An 18522-nucleotide genomic window follows, 5' to 3' on the forward strand; every position below is an offset into this window, starting at 1 on the left:
CAAATTAAAGATAAGAAAGATAATATAGAAATCACCACAAAAAACAATAAAACAAACACACACACACACACACACACACACACACACACACACACACACACACAGAAAATTAATAAGAAAAAAGAAAAAAAAAGTAATTAGTTCTTCCTCCTAAACAGCTGATAAGGATTAATGGATACTGCTTTTTCTTTTCTTTTTCTTTCTTTTCTTTTTGCTGTTGTTTAGAGACATTAACACTGCTTCGTAATTAGAGTATCATTATCATTATTCCCGAGTGGGGTTTTCTTCTATTCCTCTTTAAGTTTCTCCTTCTGCTTCGGGACAAACGAGCTAATGTCACGGCCGCGAAAATCTCAGCTTGGGAAAAAACAATAAATTCCAGGTCCTGCCCCGCGCAATTTTGGGGGAAATGTGTGTAATAAGGTCACGGCGCTTCCAATTGTCTGTGTTCTTTATTTTTACCTTTTTTTTTTTTACTTGGAAAACACACTGCACTCAACGACAGGCAGACAGACAGACGCACAGAGACACACACACACACACACACACACACACACACACACACACACACACACACACACACACACACACACAGACATACACACAGTAGTAAAAGACCGGGTGGATAGATAGATAAATATAGATAGATAAGTGGATAGATAAATAGACAGAGAGGCGAGAGCGAGAGAGAGAGAGAGAGAGAGAGAGAGAGAGAGAGAGAATACCCGAGCGACATTAAGATTCAAAACAGTAGACGATTCACGTGACTTTCCCCCCTAGGCTCCGCCCCCCACACCCCGCGCTGCCCTGGCCCACAGGTGAAGGCGTGGTCGGGGGCGCCTCGCTGCAGGTATATAAGGGCGGGCGCGTCTCACCCGGGCACAGTCTGTCGCAACGCCTGCAAGATGTCTCTCAAGCTCGCGGTAAGACTCCCCTTCACCTCACCTGCCGTCATTATCATTTCGGGTTCACCTACATGCGGGACTCCTTATTTATTTATATTGTTTTATGTGTGATACTTTTCTCACATATTATTAAGTTTTGTTTATTTCTTCCCATGAGGTCTGACCTTTGCTCTGAAATATTTTGATTTGTTTTTTTCCCCCTGTTTCTGGAGAGGCAATAAAGTGGAGTTTTTTTAGGGAATGTTTGGCAATTCTTAAGTTTCAATACAAAACAGAAGCATAAGTACTGTCGCGTTAGGAGATACTTTTGCTTTATTTCCATACAATATAGGCCATTAACGCAGGGTTCATTAGCAACACTCGTCACCAGCGTTGCCAAATTGCCGTACTCTGAGCATTGCATTTATCATTTTTAGGCTTCAAGACTGTCGTAACCACACAAACAACGATAGAAAATTAAACTAGTCGTTGAAACTATTGAAGAGTGATGGTTTTCGCTGTTTTCTGCTAGAGTTATCGGTCAGAAACTAGGAAAATGCAATGCGCTGAGTACGATAATTTGGCAACGCTGCTCATCACTCTCATTCCCCTCCAGGCCGCGTTGGCCCTTCTGGCGGTGGTGCTCGCTGAACAGAGCTCCCACGTGAGTTTCAGCCTCGGGGGCGCCCCTGCCATCACCCACGCCAGCGTCCTTCACCGCTCCCCCGCCTTCAGCCCCGCGCCCTTCCACCAACGTCCTGCCTACCCCCCACGGCCCACCTACAGGCCGAACTATGGCCCGGAGCCGCGGTACCCACCCAAGCCTCACTACCGCCCCGCGCCCTACCACCCCGAGCCCCGCTACCCCCAGCCCCCGCCCCACTACCGCCCCCAGCCCGCCTACCCACACAAGGCTGAGATCCCCGCCTGCGCCAAGGACAACCCCAAGCCGTGGTGCCTCGAGGACAAGGACTACCCGACCTACGAAATCGAGCACGCGGCGGAGCAACACTTCGATAAGCTTCTGTCTCTTTACGCCGACGTGGCGGACCTCAACACGGAGCTCTCAGTGTACGGACCAAAGACCCTGGAGGAGGAGACGTACCTCTGCCCCTCCGCCACCGGCTACGTGAAGCCGCTGCGCGCCATAAACACGGAGGGCAAGTGGCGCGTCATTGTCAACGGCATCAAGGTCCACTACGAGACCCTGACGCAGACCACGCGCCTCGAGGAGTGCCTCAAGGAGAGCTACGCCTGCCCGCTGGTGCCCGAGTGCTACGAGTCCAAGTGCCTCCAAAAGTCCATCTACCACCGCTTCCTCGTCTTCGACCCCTACGACAAGTACTTCCCCTTCGCCGTGGAGACCTTCAAGCTGCCCGCCAGCTGCGCCTGCCTCCTCGGCGCCTCCACCCTCGACCACTAACACGAAAACAGCATTAATGTTACTCCCAGATCACCGCAACACAACTCTTGCCCTTGGCATAACGTCTCCCCTCAGCTCTCCATTATGAAGAGAGTGTGACCTCAACCAAGCTTTAACATCTACCTCGCCTCTACCTAATTTGCGACCTCAACCAAGCTCTCATATCTACCTTGCCTGTGCCTGGTCCACCTGACCTAACTGGCGGCACGTGAAGAAAGCAGTTCTCTAGTCATCTCGAAGGGTTATCCCTACTTATTTATGTTTATGTATCGGAAGTACACTTTATGATGGGGGAAGTGCGTTAGTTTTAAGGAGATGGTATAGACTTTAATAATAATAAATAAGAAAAAAGAACTTTTCGAAGGTGGTACCCATTATTACATCCTTCCATTATCTTACACGAAAGAGAACAGCAGCTTACGAAATAAAAGATGGCTGAAAAAATACAAAAAACATGTGGAGAGAAATCACTTATATCAGAGAAAACGAAAGGAGGAGAGAGAGAGAGAGAGAGAGAGAGAGAGAGAGAGAGAGAGATTACACACACACACACACACACACACATCACACCTTCCGTTCCTCCTTTACTCCTTTTTTCCTTCGTTCCCCAAAATCACACTTTCCCGCCCCAGTCTCCGCAGTCACCCCCGCTCCGGGTCACGTGATCATAACAAATCCAAGGCTGTCATTTGCATATAAAAACTCCTCTACCTCTATTCTATGTTGGCGGTGAAGGTGACAAATGTTATACAAATTTTTTTCTGTATTTCTTCTCACTCTATTTTTATATTTCGAGTTTACATCTTGAGATTTTTAGTTTTCCATTTTCTTTATATTTCTCACATTTTTGTACTTCATTTTTCATTTTGTCTTGTTAGTTCTTCGTTTGGTCCTTACGAATAAAGATGGAACGAGGTGGAGGCGGTGGCTGAGTGGTCAGCGCGCGGACCAGGTATCCTGGAGGACCCGGGTTCAAGTTCCGCCCGCCGCTATAAGCCGACAATTTTCAGTCATCGCCGAGAGGCCGAAAACAACCCACATGGTGTCCTGAAGACAACCCATCACCCCGGACTCTGGAAAAACTTTCTCAAGAGGTTCACGGGGGGCAGCATGAGCCAAGCAGAGGATGGCGCCACTATAAACTACATGCCTGCGTAACTAACGGGCTGGGGCCAACCTACAGGCCCCATCCTGAATCCTACCGGCGCTATAGGTCGAATATATATATATATATATATATATATATATATATATATATATATATATATATATATATATATATATATATATATATATATATATATATAATTCTTTGTTAAGAAAGGTTTACAAGTGTTCTACAAGGAAGTCATTTTAAAGTGTAAAAGTCTTTTGTGGTAATACTTTCCCCCTCGTGTCTTGATTCCGGTGTATTCAATTTTACCTCACGTCTCATGTTGCAGTTTCAGTTTGCTTTGTGTTCAAATTTTTTTTTCTTTACTGTGGCTGTTTATCGCTGGAAGGCTGTCACGTCTGGGCCTGTGCTCAGTGTTCGCTGCGTCTCGCTTATTCCCGTGTTTCTGCTTCTCCCTCGGGCCTCTCTCTTTCCACCCCGCCGGGATCACCTTGCTCTTCCTGCACCTCTTGTTACCCGTGCGTGACTCGAGGCTGCCTCACGCCCGGCCTTAACATTGCACTTCGTTTACTAAGAATTAAACGCTTCTTTCCACTTTCTAGCATCGCAGCTCCTTCACAAAAGATGGAGTTTTTAGACGTGTTTGATCTTAGTATGAAAATAAAAAGATAAATTACAGCCTCTTTTGTCGAATATTGGGTATTTTAGGAGTATTTAATATCCGTATAAAACTAACTCTAAATCTGCTATACACAACCTTGATTATGAGCACCATTTCGATCAGTCTTTGTTCATGTTAACTCTATACTCCCTTTCTTCCTCTCCTTTACAACACTCACCAAACCTCGCTGGAAGTCCTCGGAACGGAGACAAAAACAGCGCACATTCAGAGAGAGGAGATAAAAGGAACTCTTAATCTGCTGTACCTAAATTCAGAGCGCAGTTTCAATCTATCTTTGCTCTAGTTAACTTCACACTTCCTATCTTCCTCAATGGCGCTCACGAAACCTCCCTGGAAGCCTCGGAAGGGAGACAAAACACACGCACATCGAGAAAGAGGAGAGAGGAGAGAGAAAAAAAAGGTCAGGGGCAAGAATTCACACCACCCCCAAAATCTCCATCGAGGTGAGGAATTTCTGAAGGCAAGGTGACAGTCATGATTGAGGCAAGGATGTGGACACTCGAGGATGATGATGGTGATGATGGTGATGATGCACAGGGACGCCTATCATCTTTTCCTGTTTGCTTTCTTCTTGTATTTTCCCCCAGTGTTCTGTTTGTTTCTGATTCTCTCTTCCCCTCTTCCTCTTCTTTCTCTTATTCTCAACATTTCTTTCATTATTTCTTTCCTTCTTATTTTTTTTCTTTCATCTTTTCCTGTTTTTCTTCTTTTTATTTTCTTCCAATATTCCACTCGATCCTTATTTTCTCTTTCTCTTCCTCTTCTCTCTGTCTTTCTAAACTTTTCGTCCTGTTTTTTTCCTTCTCGTCTTGCAAATATTTCGTTTTTACTTTCACATTTGCTCTCTGTCTCTTTTTGTCTTCTTTTCTTTCATTTCTTTTTACCTTTCCACTTTCATTTCTTCCCAACATCACTTCTCTCTTATTCTGTTTTTCTTTCATCTCTTCTTTATTCTGTTCATATTTCCCCTTCATCTCTTCATTCCCATTCCCTAATTTTCTATCGTCCCTTTCCGCTTTTCTCCATTCATATTTGCCCTTCTCTTTTTTTATTTTATTTTATCTACTTTTCTTCTCTGTCCGCATTTCTTTACATCTCCTATTTTTCCTATTCTCTTCTTTTCTATCATCACTTTCTCCAATTCCCAGTTCTCCCTCATTTTCTACATTTTCTTCTACCTCGGTTTCTTTTTTGCCTACTCTTTCCTTCCATTTTTAAGCATGTTCTCTACCTCTTCTTTTTCCTATTCTCTTCTTTTCTTGCATCACTTTCTCCCTCATTTTCTACATTATCTTCTACCTCGGTTTCTTTCTTGCCAACTCTTTCCTTCCATTCTTTAGTCTCCTTTTCTTGTTTTCTCTTTTTTTCCTTCACCTCCCAGGCCCCGAGACGCAATAGCTCATTCCTTCCCTCTCCCTGTCTTTTCCTCCTTCAGTCTCTCTCTCTCTCTCTCTCTCTCTCTCTCTCTCGTCGCTCCCCTTCGTTCTATAACAACCGTCAATTGCTACTTCAAGACCACATAATATCTCTCTCTCTCTCTCTCTCTCTCTCTCTCTCTCTCTCTCTCTCTCTCTCTCTCTCTCTCTCTCTCTCTTCCGTAACAAACAATTGCCCTAACACCATCAGACACGGCCGCCGTTCTTAATGATCACGTTCGTAACAGCTGTTGGTGGTGGTCGACAGATGCGCAGGAGGAGGAGGAGGAGGAGGAGGAGGAGGAGGAGGAGGCAGGAAGACTAGGCGAGGCAGATATCGACGAGGGTAAGAGTATGGAAGAGAATGGGATATGGTTAAGGAGCGTTCAAATTTTGGTGATAGGACAGGTGTGTGTGTGTGTGGGGGGGGGGGGGGGTGAGAAGTTGGATGGTAGTGTAAGAACTGAGGGAAAAAGAAAAACGATTGAAAAAGAGGGAAAAGTATAAGAAAATAAGAATTCAATACGTAAATAAAAGGAGGAAAAGAAAAACTAGGAGAGGTGGAAGACAAAACCGCAAGGAATGGGAAAGGAGGAAAAAAAAAAGTGAAAGGCTAAGGAAGGAAGAGAACAACGAATGAGGAAATGGAAGTAAAAGTGGACCAAGAAAGTAAACGCGAACTAAAAAAAAAAAAAAGATAAAAAAAAAAAAAAAAAAAATAAATAAATAAATAAATAAATAAATAAAAAAAAAAATACTCCCCCACTAGTTGTTTTCCTCCACCCGACCGTTACAGAGCAGAGCCTCCACTAACAAGGCCCAACTCTCAGCCTCAGTCAGAGAAGAACGTCAGGAAGTACAATTACGAGTTTTCTTTGGTTAAAAAAATTCATTCTGTCCTGAAACGAAACCTAACTCCCCGTCTTCCCCACTTGTTGTTTTCCTCCACCCGACCGTTACAGAGCAGAGCCTCCACTAACAAGGCACAACTCTCAGCCTCAGTCAGAGAAGAGCGTCAGGAAGGACAATTACGAGTTTTCTTTGGTTAAATATTTCATTCTGTCCTTAAACGAAAACCAAATCCCCGTTTCTTGTTTTCCTCCTCCCGACCGTTACTTCCAGAGCAGAGCCTCCACTAACAAGGCACAACTCTCAGCCTCAGTCAGAGAAGAACGTCAGGAACAACAATTACGAGTTTTCTTTGGTTAAAATTTCCATTCTGCCCTTAAAAGCAAACTAAATCCCCGTTTCTTGTTTTCAGAGCAGAGCCTCCACTAACAAGGCCCAACTTTCAGCCTCAGTTAAAGAAGAACGTCAGGAAGGACAATTACGAGTTTTCTTTGGTTTAAAATTTAATTATGTCCTTATATGAAAACAAATTCCCCCGTTTCTTGTTTTCCTCCTCCTGCCCATCATTTGCAGAACACAGTCTCCACGAGGTAAGCACAACTTTTTTTTTTATATAATTTTACTTTTCCTGAATAAATTATAATATATTAGCTATTATTTTTATTTCTCTCTCTCTCTCTCTCTCTCTCTCTCTCTCTCTCTCTCTCTCTCTCTCTCTCTCTCTCTCTCTCTCTCTCCCCTCTAATTCTTTTAAGGAGCAGTGAGTAGCGGGCTTTTTTTTCACATTTGTTTCATTTTTTATGCCCTTGAACTGACCCCTCTGCTGTTAAAAAAAAAAAAAAAAAAAAAAAAAAAAAAACTACTTACATAGTGAATAATTATGATTTTACAGGGAACACAACAAAACCTTGATTTTTTTTATCCGAATTTTGATATATAGGTAAAGTTAGGTACGTAAAGTTGGGAGCATACACCATGGCTGCGCGTGGCGGCGGTGCTCATCTCCGTCACATCAGCCCTTTGAACCTGTGGAGGGAGAGAACCCTTAACCCGACACATGGCCGCGGGACACCCGGGTTGCCACAGTTTACCTTCCCCAGGTTTCCCAGGTACCCATTTATGGACCATCCCGAAATTAAGGAAGAACAGCTGCACTGCAAACAATACTCAGAAGTTAGAAAGGCACACACATTTGTACAACAGCCATACAGAGAAGACGCAGACGAACACCTAGCTGACATATCACTACTGAAAAATAGCAATAAAGGAAGTGAGAAAATAGAAGAAAGGAAAAATTACTTAAAAAAAACGCTGGAAGGAAAGACAAAGAATTCAGAGGGCTAAAACACATGTGCAAAACCAGTGGAAAAAAAAAAACCTAGATGACAAGTGAATATTGAAAAAGAAAATAAGAGTTAAAGCAAGAGAACATTGACATTGACTGAAAACAAAATCCGGGAGCCGTTGCAAAGGCATATCCCGGGACTACCTCTGATATGATATGATCTTGGTGGGCTGCACGCCAACTACCAGGCCGGGAATCGAACCCAGGCATGTAGATTTGTAGTCAGGGACGCTAACCACTGCACCGCGGAGAAGTAATTATGTAAGACAACGTTAAAAATGAAAGAAAGGTTAACACATACATGGATAAAATGATTACACTCTCCTAACATGGCTGCCTTACTACTGGCTCCACATGTTTACAGCACACCCTCCAGACACCAGAGGTTAGATTTACTCTCATGTGCATGTTAATCGACAGCTGGAGTAGGTGGTTAGGAATATATGTCTTGATGCGGGCTTCCCTTTGAACTAGATTATGAGCTACACATCTTAGGCTTTCAGAGGTAACAAACAGACAAGAAAGAACAACTAATGGTGTCTGAATGTAGATCGTAAATATGCTAGTGGTGAGTCACGGTTTCATCACCACGCTCTTTTTACACCTTCACTTCGCTCATCGCCGTAATAGTTCTGTTATGATTTCTTGAACTACAACCGTGAGCGTCGTTTTGGAATGACAGAACGGTAAACTTATCCCGAAAAGGTGCAGCTCATAAGAGTGCATCAGGTGCTTGCGATCAGCAGGCCGCTGAGCGTGCGGGTGTGAGGCGTGCTTCCCGACAGGCCTCTGTGCACCGCAAAACCTCTAAGAGGCGGCCCTCCGGGGGAAACGTCTCAACCTCCTTTCCCTTCGGGCCACGCAGAGGACGTCTCATTCATCACGGAAACAAACAGCTTCACATGGATGATTTATTTGACCGCTCATCTGGAAATCAAGGTCCATCCACCTCAAAGCCTTCCCCCAGACCCCGCCCCCATATTGGCCGTGTCATCAGGCCTTCACTTCCCCCAACCCCCTCCCCCGTCAGCCACCGCCCAGCACTCCCCCCGCCCCATTCAACAGGCTGTGCACTGAACGCGCGCCAGAGTCGCTGGGCTGCTATTTTTGGAACGAGGGCGGTGCCGCGGTATATAAGCGAGGGTGGCGCGGTGGAAAGACACACTTCTGCGACTTCCGCTTCTACAGCACCTGAGTGATGATGGCAGCGGTGAGGCTCCTGGTAAGTTGGGAGCGGATGCACAGGTGTAGTACAGGTGTAATATCAGACAGGACACACTTCCTCAGGTGGTCCAGCAGGCAGAGCTCTTGCGGAAACAGCCAGAGATCGAAACCTAATACACAATCTCCCGCAGGCGGCGCTGGCGGCGTTCGCCGTCGTCCTGGGCGATCAGACGTCCCACGTGAGCATCAGCCACGGCAGAGCCCCGGCCGTCCACCAGCCGCGGCCCCACCCGGTGCCCCACCAGAGCCAGAGGCCCACCTACGGCCCTCAACCACATCCTACCCGCCCATCCTACCGCCCACAGCCAACCTACCCCCCACGCCCTACCTACACCCCACGACCCACCTACCCCCCACGCCCTACCTACACCCCACGACCCACCTACCCCACCACTCCAGCTTACGGCGTCCAGCCCCACGCACCCTCAGGATACGGCTCCGACGTGCCCGCCTGCGCCGCCGCTAGCGGCAAGCCGTGGTGCCTCGAGGACGAGGAGTACCCCATGTACGAGATCCAGGGGGCCGCCGAGCAGAACGCCGACAAGCTGCTGTCCCTGTACGCCGACGTGGCGGACCTCAACACGGAGCTGTCCGTCGACCTGCCCGGCTACTATAAGGAGGAGACGTACCTCTGCCCCTCCGAAACCGCCTACGTCAGGCCGCTGCGCGCCGTCAACTCGGATGGCAAGTGGCGCTTCATCGTCAACGGCATCAAGGTCCACTACGAGACCCTGACGCAGACCACGCGCCTGGAGGAGTGCCTCAAGGAGGGCTACGCCTGCCCGCTGGTGCCCGAGTGCTACGAGTCCAAGTGCCTCCAGAAGTCCATCTACCACCGCTTCCTCGTCTACGACCCCTACGACAAGTACTTCCCCTTCGCCATCGAGACCTTCAAGCTGCCCGCCAGCTGCGGCTGCCTCCTCGGCGCCTCCACCCTCGACCACTAACTCCACCAGCAGCAGCATCACAACTCTCACTCCCAACATGACCTACCCACTGATCTCTCCCGCCTGCAGAGTGCTCGACTCGCCCCCTATTCCTAGTCTAAGCCCGCCCCAAGCCTCGTCCCGGCTTGCCATGGCCCAACCCGGCCACACGTGAAGAAAGCAGTTCTCTAGTCATCTTGGTGCTCAACAAAGCCTCAACTTGCTCAGCGCAATACAAGTACTATTTATACTAGATTACTTCCTGAGACAATAAACATTCATGCATTATTATTTGTTTTCTCTGAATGGCCCACAATTTCCTGCCCCGGTATTGCTGTCGTCTTGGTCATGCTGTAACGTCCCTTGACTCTTCTCGCTGCCTGGGTGTTGACGAGCGACGCGTTGGTGTGATGACGTTCTCTTGTCTTGGGGAAAGTGTGTAAAGGATATTTTGAGGAATTCGATCGAGCAGTATCATAAGAAAACATAATTACTGAAAAAATTATCTTAACTCTATATCAATGTGTTTTTTTTCTGCAGGTGAAAGATGACGGCATCGATGACGGGAAAGTATGGGATGCTAAAGAAATGTACTTTACGTCACCATTTTTTTCGTCCTAGTTTTCTTTTTGTTACAACAGTTTATTTATTATTTTTTTTTTATCACTACACGCAGATTCAAAGGTATAGGAAATCACTTAAATAACTCTCCAGTAAAAAGAATGTCTAAATGAGCCTAGTCAAAGACGAATGTGTTTCACGCCTCGCCAGCACACCGACGCGATGCTCCACTACCGCTTCATCTTTGTGCTCACCAACTGGTCTTTGAGGATCAGTTCATGGCAACCTCTGAAGACGCTTAAAAAAATATTCTATGGTGCAAAGGGATGATGATAAGGAGGCGAAGGAGGTGGGTGGGAGGGAGAAGGGGGGGATGGGGAGGAGGAGGATGGGGGGATGTGAGGAGGGGAGGGGGCAGAGGAGGAGAAGGAGGGAAGGGGAGAAGAAGGTGGGGGAGGAAGAGGAGAAAACACAGAGGAGTGGGCAACAGAAAGCTTGTTGGCTTATAACAGGGGTGCGTGTTTTAAAGAAGTGATTTACCGGCCAGGCAATGTAGTGATTTGCAGAACAGATTAAAGCACTTTCTGTATGTATGGAGACGCTCAATTCACTCCTGTTGCAATGAAGTAACGGTCAAATATCGTTTTCGCACTAAATAAATTCGCCACTATAAAAATTGCCAGCGCCATGGAGGGCTTGAGCTGACCACCAGGCCCCTGAAGAAGGCCTACAGGCACTACAGGCGAAGACGTAAAAAAAAAATAATAATAATAATAAAAAAAAAAAAAATAATAATAATAATAATGATAATAATAAATAGAAAAAAAAAAATGCTTCTGCAGAAAGTTCGTTCCAATAACTGGCGACCCTATCCAAGAAAAATAACTCCTGGTGCTGCCTGCGTTTCATCGGCCAGCTTGAATGGGTTGGCCGTTAGTTTTAGTTACCGGATTAGTATGGAGCTCAAGAAATTGGAGTGATCGACGTTCTTGAACTTTTTCAGGTAGTCAAAGACTTGTTTCAAATCCCCCAAAGTCGTCTTTTCAGAGTGAAGAGGCTGAGTCGCTTGAATCGTTTTTCATCCAACTGTGCCCTCAAAGGTGGTGGCATTTTTCATGGTGCATTGCTGTACTCTCTCCAGTGAACTAGCTCAATGACCCTTTTATAATTAGGGGACCAGATCTGTACTGCGTATTACAGGCGAGGTCTCAACAATGAGGAAAGCGAAGGTAACATTATTCCTGCGGACTTACTATGAGATATCTTCGCGATGATGCCGATCATGCTAATAAACTTTTTATATGCAGACTTACAGCAGTTTGCATGTATCAGGCCATTGCTGATATCGAGTTAAAGATCTGACTTCTCAAGTACGACCTGCAGACTCTTCCCACGCATTGTGTATATATGTTAACTAATTTTGAAGCCGAAGTGCATGACTTTACATTTATCAGGGTTAGAGGATGCTGCACCATTTTGAGACCACTGATAAAGGTCCTTGTGGATGACTTGTCAATCGGCCATAGGAGACACTTTCCTTCCACTTCAGTGTCATCAGCAAACTTTGATGTGGATGAAGCATTTCTTTTGGTTTCAGAGTGTGTAACGATCATACATTGCTCATCTTTGTTCAAATGTTAAAGGGTGGCAAGGCGTGAAGACCAGAAAAAAACAAACAAAAAAAAACAAAGTAGAATACAATAATGATACCAGGGAGTATTAATGCATTATGTTTATTGTCTGAGAAAATGATCCTGAAATGCTACAATATAGCACGACAGTTAAATATAAACAGAATATTAAATATGACTAATGAATTGCGCTGAGCAAGTTGAGGCTTTGTTGAGCACCAAGATGACTAGAGAACTGCTTTCTTCACGTGTGGCCGGGTTGGGCCATGGCAAGCCGGGACGGGGCTTGGGACGGGCTTAGACTAGGGATAAGAGGCGAGTCGAGCACTCTGCAGGCGGGAGAGGTCAGTGGGTAGGTCATGTTGGGAGTGAGAGTTGTGATGCTGCTGCTGGTGGAGTTAGTGGTCGAGGGTGGAGGCGCCGAGGAGGCAGCCGCAGCTGGCGGGCAGCTTGAAGGTCTCGATGGCGAAGGGGAAGTACTTGTCGTAGGGGTCGTAGACGAGGAAGCGGTGGTAGATGGACTTCTGGAGGCACTTGGACTCGTAGCACTTGGGCACCAGCGGGCAGGCGTAGCCCTCGTTGAGGCACTCCTCGAGGCGCGTGGTCTGCGTCAGGGTCTCGTAGTGGACCTTGATGCCGTTGACGATGAAGCGCCACTTGCCATCCGAGTTGACGGCGCGCAGCGGCCTGACGTAGGCAGTTTCGGAGGGGCAGAGGTACGTCTCCTCCTTATGGTAGCCGGGCAGGTCGACGGACAGCTCCGTGTTGAGGTCCGCCACGTCGGCGTACAGGGACAGCAGCTTGTCGGCGTTCTGCTCGGCGGCCCCCTGGATCTCGTACATGGGGTACTCCTCGTCCTCGAGGCACCACGGCTTGCCGCTAGCGGCGGCGCAGGCGGGCACGTCGGAGCCGTATCCTGAGGGTGCGTGGGGCTTGACGCCGTAAGCTGGAGTGGTGGGGTAGGTGGGTCGTGGGGAGTAGGATGGTCGTGGGGAGTAGGTGGGTCGTGGGGTGTAGGTAGGGCGTGGGGGGTAGGTGGGTCGTGGGGTGTAGGTAGGGCGTGGGGGGTAGGTTGGCTGTGGGCGGTAGGATGGGCGGGTAGGATGTGGCTGAGGGCCGTAGGTGGGCCTCTGGCTCTGGTGGGGCACCGGGCGGGGCCTGGCGTGGGGCCGCGGCTGCTGGACGGCCGGGGCTCTGCCGTGGCTGATGCTCACGTGGGACGTCTGATCGCCCAGGACGACGGCGAACGCCGCCAGCGCCGCCTGCGGGAGATTGTGTATTAGGTTTCGATCTCTGGCTGTTTCTGCAAGAGCTCTGTCTGTTGCACCACCTGAGGGAGTGTGTCCTGTCTGGTATTACACCTGTACTACACCTGTGCATCCGCTCCCAACTTACCAGGAGCCTCACCGCTGCCATCATCACTCAGGTGCTGTAGAAGTGGAAGTCGCAGAAGTGTGTCTTTCCACCGCGCCACCCTCGGTTATATACCGCGGCGCCGCCCTCGTTCCAAAAATAGCAGCCTACCGACTCTGGCGGGAAGGTTGCTGCTTGCAAGGCGCGGCCAAGCGGCGCTTGCCGTGTATGGCCTGAGCGGGCTGGGGTGGGGCTGAGGGGGGTGCAGAGAGGTGGTCGGGAGGGAAAGGGATGGGGAGGTGAAGGGCTAATGACCGGATGGACGGAGAATGCAATGACTTGGAAATCTTGACTGAGCTAATAACGTTTGGCAATCCTTCGGGTGGCCACCAAGACGGCCGCAGCGAGGAGCGTCTGGCGAACATACACACGCACCGCCAACGCCTCGGCCTTGAGCCCTTGGTCAGGCCTCATAAATGTTGTGTTGCAGAAGACAATTTTCGATTCCCTTTTATTTTCAGTGTGAAAGAATTGTAGAATGAAATGTGTTATTTGCTCTTTCATTTTGATGGGCGCCACGGTCTTGTGGGAGGGCCGTGGCGAGGCGGCTGGAACCCGAGTATCCCCCCGTGGCGTCAGGAAGCTCATCCTTCTTCAAACCCGAAGCTAAATTCCCAAAGAAGCGACCTTGCCTGAGGATGGCTAAAAGCTGACAAGATAAAGAAGAAAAAAGATATGCTCTTTTATTTTACACTTGCAATATAATATATATTAATATCTGTATGTTACATATTATCACATCGAGATGACTAGAGAACTGCTTTCTTTACGTGTCGCCGTTCGGGCCGGGCCAGGGCCTCGAGGGGCGGGTTACATACACCCGCGGGTTTTGCTTGAGGTAGATAAGTTATGTGTTCGTGATAGGAGCTGTTTATAGTGGAACCTAAATAATGAAAATAAAAAGACAGACAAAACCATAGAGACCTGATAAGAAACTTAGAGAAATGAAGCTGATAAAAAGCTCAGAGACAAGTGCGATTACTGTTGGGAGGAATCCGTCATCACAGGGGCAGGATCAGTGAAACTTGATGTCGTAAATTTAGTGGTCAATAGTATAGGCGCCGAGCAGGCAGGCGCAGCTGGCGGGCAGCTTGAAGGTCTCCACGGCGAAGGGGAAGTACTGGTCGTAGGCGTCGTAGACGAGGAAGCGGTGGTAGATGGACTTCTGGAGGCAGGAGGACTCGTAGCACTCGGGCACCAGCGGGCAGGCGTCGCCGGCGGTGAGGCACTCCTCGACGCGCGCGGTCTGCGTCAGGGTCTCGTAGTGGACGTCCACGTTGTTAACGACCACGCGCCACTTGCCCTCCGTGTTGACGGCGCGCAGCGGCCTGACGTAGGCGGTGGCGGAGGGGCAGAGGTACGTCTCCTCGTCCAGGGTGTTGGGCCGCTCCACCGACAGCTCCGTGTTGAGGTCCGCCACGTCGGCGTACAGGGACAGCAGCTTCTCGTAGTGGTACTCGGCGGCGTGCTTGATCTCGTAGAGCGGGTACTCGGCGTCCTCGAGGCACCACGGCTTGGTGGTGTTGGCGGCGCAGGCGGGCTCGGGGTGCTCGCCGTAGGAGGGCTGGGGGTGGGGGTGGGGGTGGTAGGCGGGTTGTGGGTGGTAGGATGGCGTGGTGTGGTAGGAGGGTTGTGCGTGGTGGCGAGCCGGGGCGTGGTGGTGGGCGGGGGCGTGGTGTGCCGGGGCGTGGTGGTGCGAGGAGCTGTGGTGGTGAGCTTTGGCGCCGCCGAGGCTGAAGGTGACATGCGAGCTCTGGTCGGCGAGGACGACGCCCACCACCGCCAGCGACACCTGCGGGGACGGCGGCCTCGTTAGTGTGTGAAGGAAGGGAAGGAGGGCGACTCGTGACGGAGAGGCGCAGCTTGTTGCAACGTACGGCCGTGACAGAAGGAGGAATGAGGACAGCAGAAGACAGAAGGAAGAATGAGGACAGCAGAAGACAGAAGGAAGAATGAGGACAGCAGAAGACAGAAGGAAGAACGAATGCAGTGGTGAATGGAGAAGAAAGAAAATGCTCACGGAGGGGAACGAAAAAATGGGAGCTAAAAAAAAAAAAAAAAAAAAAAAAAAAAATCTCGTAGAAGTAAGGTGAGATTTATGGACATAGGAGAAACAAAATAGGAATAGAAAGGTAAGGAAACAAAACGAGAAAAACGGCGGATGATAAAGATAAGGGAAGCAAATATCAACAAATCACATCAATACGTCATATATCCACATCACTCTATAGTCACTCATCAACCCATCGAAGCATCACGTACCAGGTATCCTAAAGCCATGATTCTGCTACTGCTGCTTCTGCCTCCTGCTGCTGGTACTCCGTCTGCTCGCGGCGGTCGTTGGAAGAGTGTGTATGGACTTAGCACAGTACCATCCTTATATATGGGGGTGGTTGGCCCTCGACGTGGCCCTCGGTAGCCTAAAATGTGGTCAGTCTGCGTGAAACCAAAGACCGAGCCCAGAGATGCAACTAGGCGACGGTGACCTTGTGAGAAGAGAAGAGAAAGCGATGGGCGGTGTCTCAAGGTCGATAACTGGTACTCTTGTGTTTGAATTGACACTGGAGGTTGAGGGGAAGCCGGAGAAGGATACATAGGGAGACAGATAGGTAGATAAATATAGATAGATAGACAGATAGGTAGATAGATAGATACAGGGAAAGAAAGAGGACGGCGAAAGATAGGTAGGTAGGTAAGTAGATAAACAGATAGAGATAGGTAGAGATAGACAGAGAGAGGGAGAGATAGAGATAGACAGTGAGAGGGAAAGAGAGAGAGAAAAGGATCCTTGTCTTTGTATTGACTTTGGAGCTTGAGAGAGAGAGAGAGGACGGCGAAAGATAAACAAAGATAAAAACAGAGATAGATAGAAACGGAGAGATAGAGATAGACAGAGAGAGGGAAAAAGAGAGAGAGAAGGATCCTTGTCTTTGTATTGACTTTGGAGCTTGAGAGAGAGAGAGAGGACGGCGAAAGATAAACATAAGATAGACAAAGGACATATAGAGACATATTAAAAGAGAGATATAGATATGGACAGAGTGAGGGAAAAAGAGAAGGTCCATTCTATTTGTGTCGACTTTGGAGGTTGAGGGGAAGGCGGCAAAAGAAAAGTAAATAGATAAGTAGGTAGATAGATATATGGAAATAGATAGAGGGAGAGAAGGGGAAAGAGAGAAAAAATCCTTGGTAATCTCCCATTCTCCTCCTTTCTTTCCTTCTCTTCCCGCAGTTTTGTGATGTCACACGCTCCTCTCGGGAAAGTGCCTCGAGGCTTGGTCTGAAGGAGGAGGAGGAGGAGGAGGAGGGTCTCGTCATCCCACCGCTCCTTTGCAATTTCCAGCGGTCCCTCCTACAGGAAGTACACACACACACACACACACACACACACACACACACACACACACACACACACACAACCCCCCCTCCCCCCACACACGAACCCCTAATCAACGCTGGAAACACGACTGACAAATAATCCAACAAAACCTTCAACAGACAAGAAAAGAAGATTGGCCATAACTTTCCCGCCGCTGAGGACGCGCCGGGGACTGCCGGCTGGACCACAGGTGAGGAAGTGAAGGCGGTGATTAGCCGCCGCCAGCAATGACTCTAATGGGGGAATCGCGTAGTACTTGACGGGCGTGGCGCGGAGATACTGATGATTAAGGCGATGTCATTGATTATTATTATTATCATTATTGTTATTATTATTATCATTATTATTATTATTATTATTATTATTATTATTATTATTATTATTATTATTATTATTAAATCCAGTCTATTTTATATTTTATCATGATTTTTTTACGAATACTTAAGAAAGATTCTTCAGGTGTTTCTTTGAATCACAGGTTAAAGGTGAGAAATATTTCAGTGTGTGAGTCTTTAAGAAAATCAGTTTACTCATCATCATACTCTGACGAACGCGAAGTGTTAAAATGCGGTGCATTTCGGAGTTTGTGAGGCACAGACACGCAGTTGTTGTGAGTATTATAGTCCCGATGTAAGTCAGGTGTGCGATGCTTGCGTCCGACCTTGAAGGTAGGAAATAATAATAATCGCATTTTTTTTGAAATGTTGGCTTTACATTAGTCCAGTTAATTACTGCAAATAAATATGATATGCTTCTCAACGTTGCAAAAAGAAGCTGCTTATTTACTTTCATGTAAATACGATAATAAAAGATAGATTACACTTTCTAAAAAACACCCTCACATTGAGCTAAAATTAATGATGCAGAAAAGATAAACAATAAGACACTTCTTACAAGCAGGCGCGCAAATACAGTTTTAACAAGACTTTATATATAAATTCTGACACCCACTCCCCAGGCAAAATGAGAGATTACGAGGTAACATAATGATGATGAGAATGTCCGTCATAAAATGTTTCTAAACAGAAGTCTTTATATTTTTATTTGTCACTTTCTTAGAGCAAACGGCACCAGCCATCCTTTATTGGTCTCCAGACTCTGCCGCCAGATGGCAGCACCGCCACGTGCCAGACTCACTATACACTGTCACCCACAGACCAAAACAAATGTTATCAATATGGTTCTTTTCATTAACATGTTATAATCGGCTGATAATGATTAACAAAAATAAAAAAAACGCAGCTGCTCCCTTCAAGACACCACGACAAGCAGGGTAGAGGGAGGGACTGAAGCCGTTATTGATGCACATGAACAATCGGCTTTGTGGGTGTTTGCCGCGGCTCATCGTCAACATAAATCTAAAAATAAGCCAACAACAAAATTTCACCTCAGTTCGTTACTACATTACATTCTTGAACAGAGATCCACACATTGAGAATTCATGAAGAACACTTATTGACTCATACCTTCAAAGCACTTGTGGAGCGAACAAACAACACAAACAACAACAACATCAACAACAACAACTTTGGACTTAAATCAAATAACAAAAACATCCTAATTTCCCACCTATCACAAATTATTAGGTACGTGAAGGTATCAAACAAAGGAATGCAGACAACCAGGAGCATGACCAATTGGCTCCCGGATGCAAATGACTCACAGGTGCAATGACT

At 47.5% G+C, this 18522-nt stretch overlaps 4 protein-coding genes across 4 annotated transcripts; 2 read left to right on the forward strand and 2 right to left on the reverse strand.

Moving 5' to 3' along the window:
• The first annotated feature begins 896 nt into the window (after nt 1-896).
• On the forward strand, nt 897-2661 carry LOC126983262 (adhesive plaque matrix protein-like). Its single transcript, XM_050835907.1, has 2 exons — nt 897-923; nt 1501-2661. Exons 1-2 carry the CDS (start codon nt 906-908, stop codon nt 2305-2307), a joined length of 825 nt encoding a protein of 274 aa, XP_050691864.1. The 5' UTR covers nt 897-905; the 3' UTR covers nt 2308-2661.
• Nucleotides 2662-8854: 6193 nt separating this feature from the next.
• LOC126983263 (neurotrophin 1-like) lies at nt 8855-10150 on the forward strand. Its single transcript, XM_050835908.1, has 2 exons — nt 8855-8934; nt 9068-10150. Exons 1-2 carry the CDS (start codon nt 8911-8913, stop codon nt 9881-9883), a joined length of 840 nt encoding a protein of 279 aa, XP_050691865.1. The 5' UTR covers nt 8855-8910; the 3' UTR covers nt 9884-10150.
• A 1992-nt stretch (nt 10151-12142) lies between these two features.
• LOC126983261 (neurotrophin 1-like) lies at nt 12143-13504 on the reverse strand. Its single transcript, XM_050835906.1, has 2 exons — nt 13450-13504; nt 12143-13316 (listed from the first exon to the last, which is right to left on the reverse strand). The coding sequence occupies exons 1-2, from the start codon at nt 13471-13473 to the stop codon at nt 12453-12455; spliced, it is 888 nt and encodes a 295-aa protein (XP_050691863.1). The 5' UTR covers nt 13474-13504; the 3' UTR covers nt 12143-12452.
• Nucleotides 13505-14116: 612 nt separating this feature from the next.
• On the reverse strand, nt 14117-15886 carry LOC126983265 (neurotrophin 1-like). Its single transcript, XM_050835910.1, has 2 exons — nt 15730-15886; nt 14117-15259 (listed from the first exon to the last, which is right to left on the reverse strand). Exons 1-2 carry the CDS (start codon nt 15745-15747, stop codon nt 14507-14509), a joined length of 771 nt encoding a protein of 256 aa, XP_050691867.1. The 5' UTR covers nt 15748-15886; the 3' UTR covers nt 14117-14506.
• Between the last annotated feature and the right edge of the window lie 2636 nt (nt 15887-18522).

This window comes from Eriocheir sinensis, chromosome 53 (assembly GCF_024679095.1).
Source record: "Eriocheir sinensis breed Jianghai 21 chromosome 53, ASM2467909v1, whole genome shotgun sequence".
Taxonomy (NCBI): Eukaryota; Metazoa; Arthropoda; class Malacostraca; order Decapoda; family Varunidae; genus Eriocheir; species Eriocheir sinensis.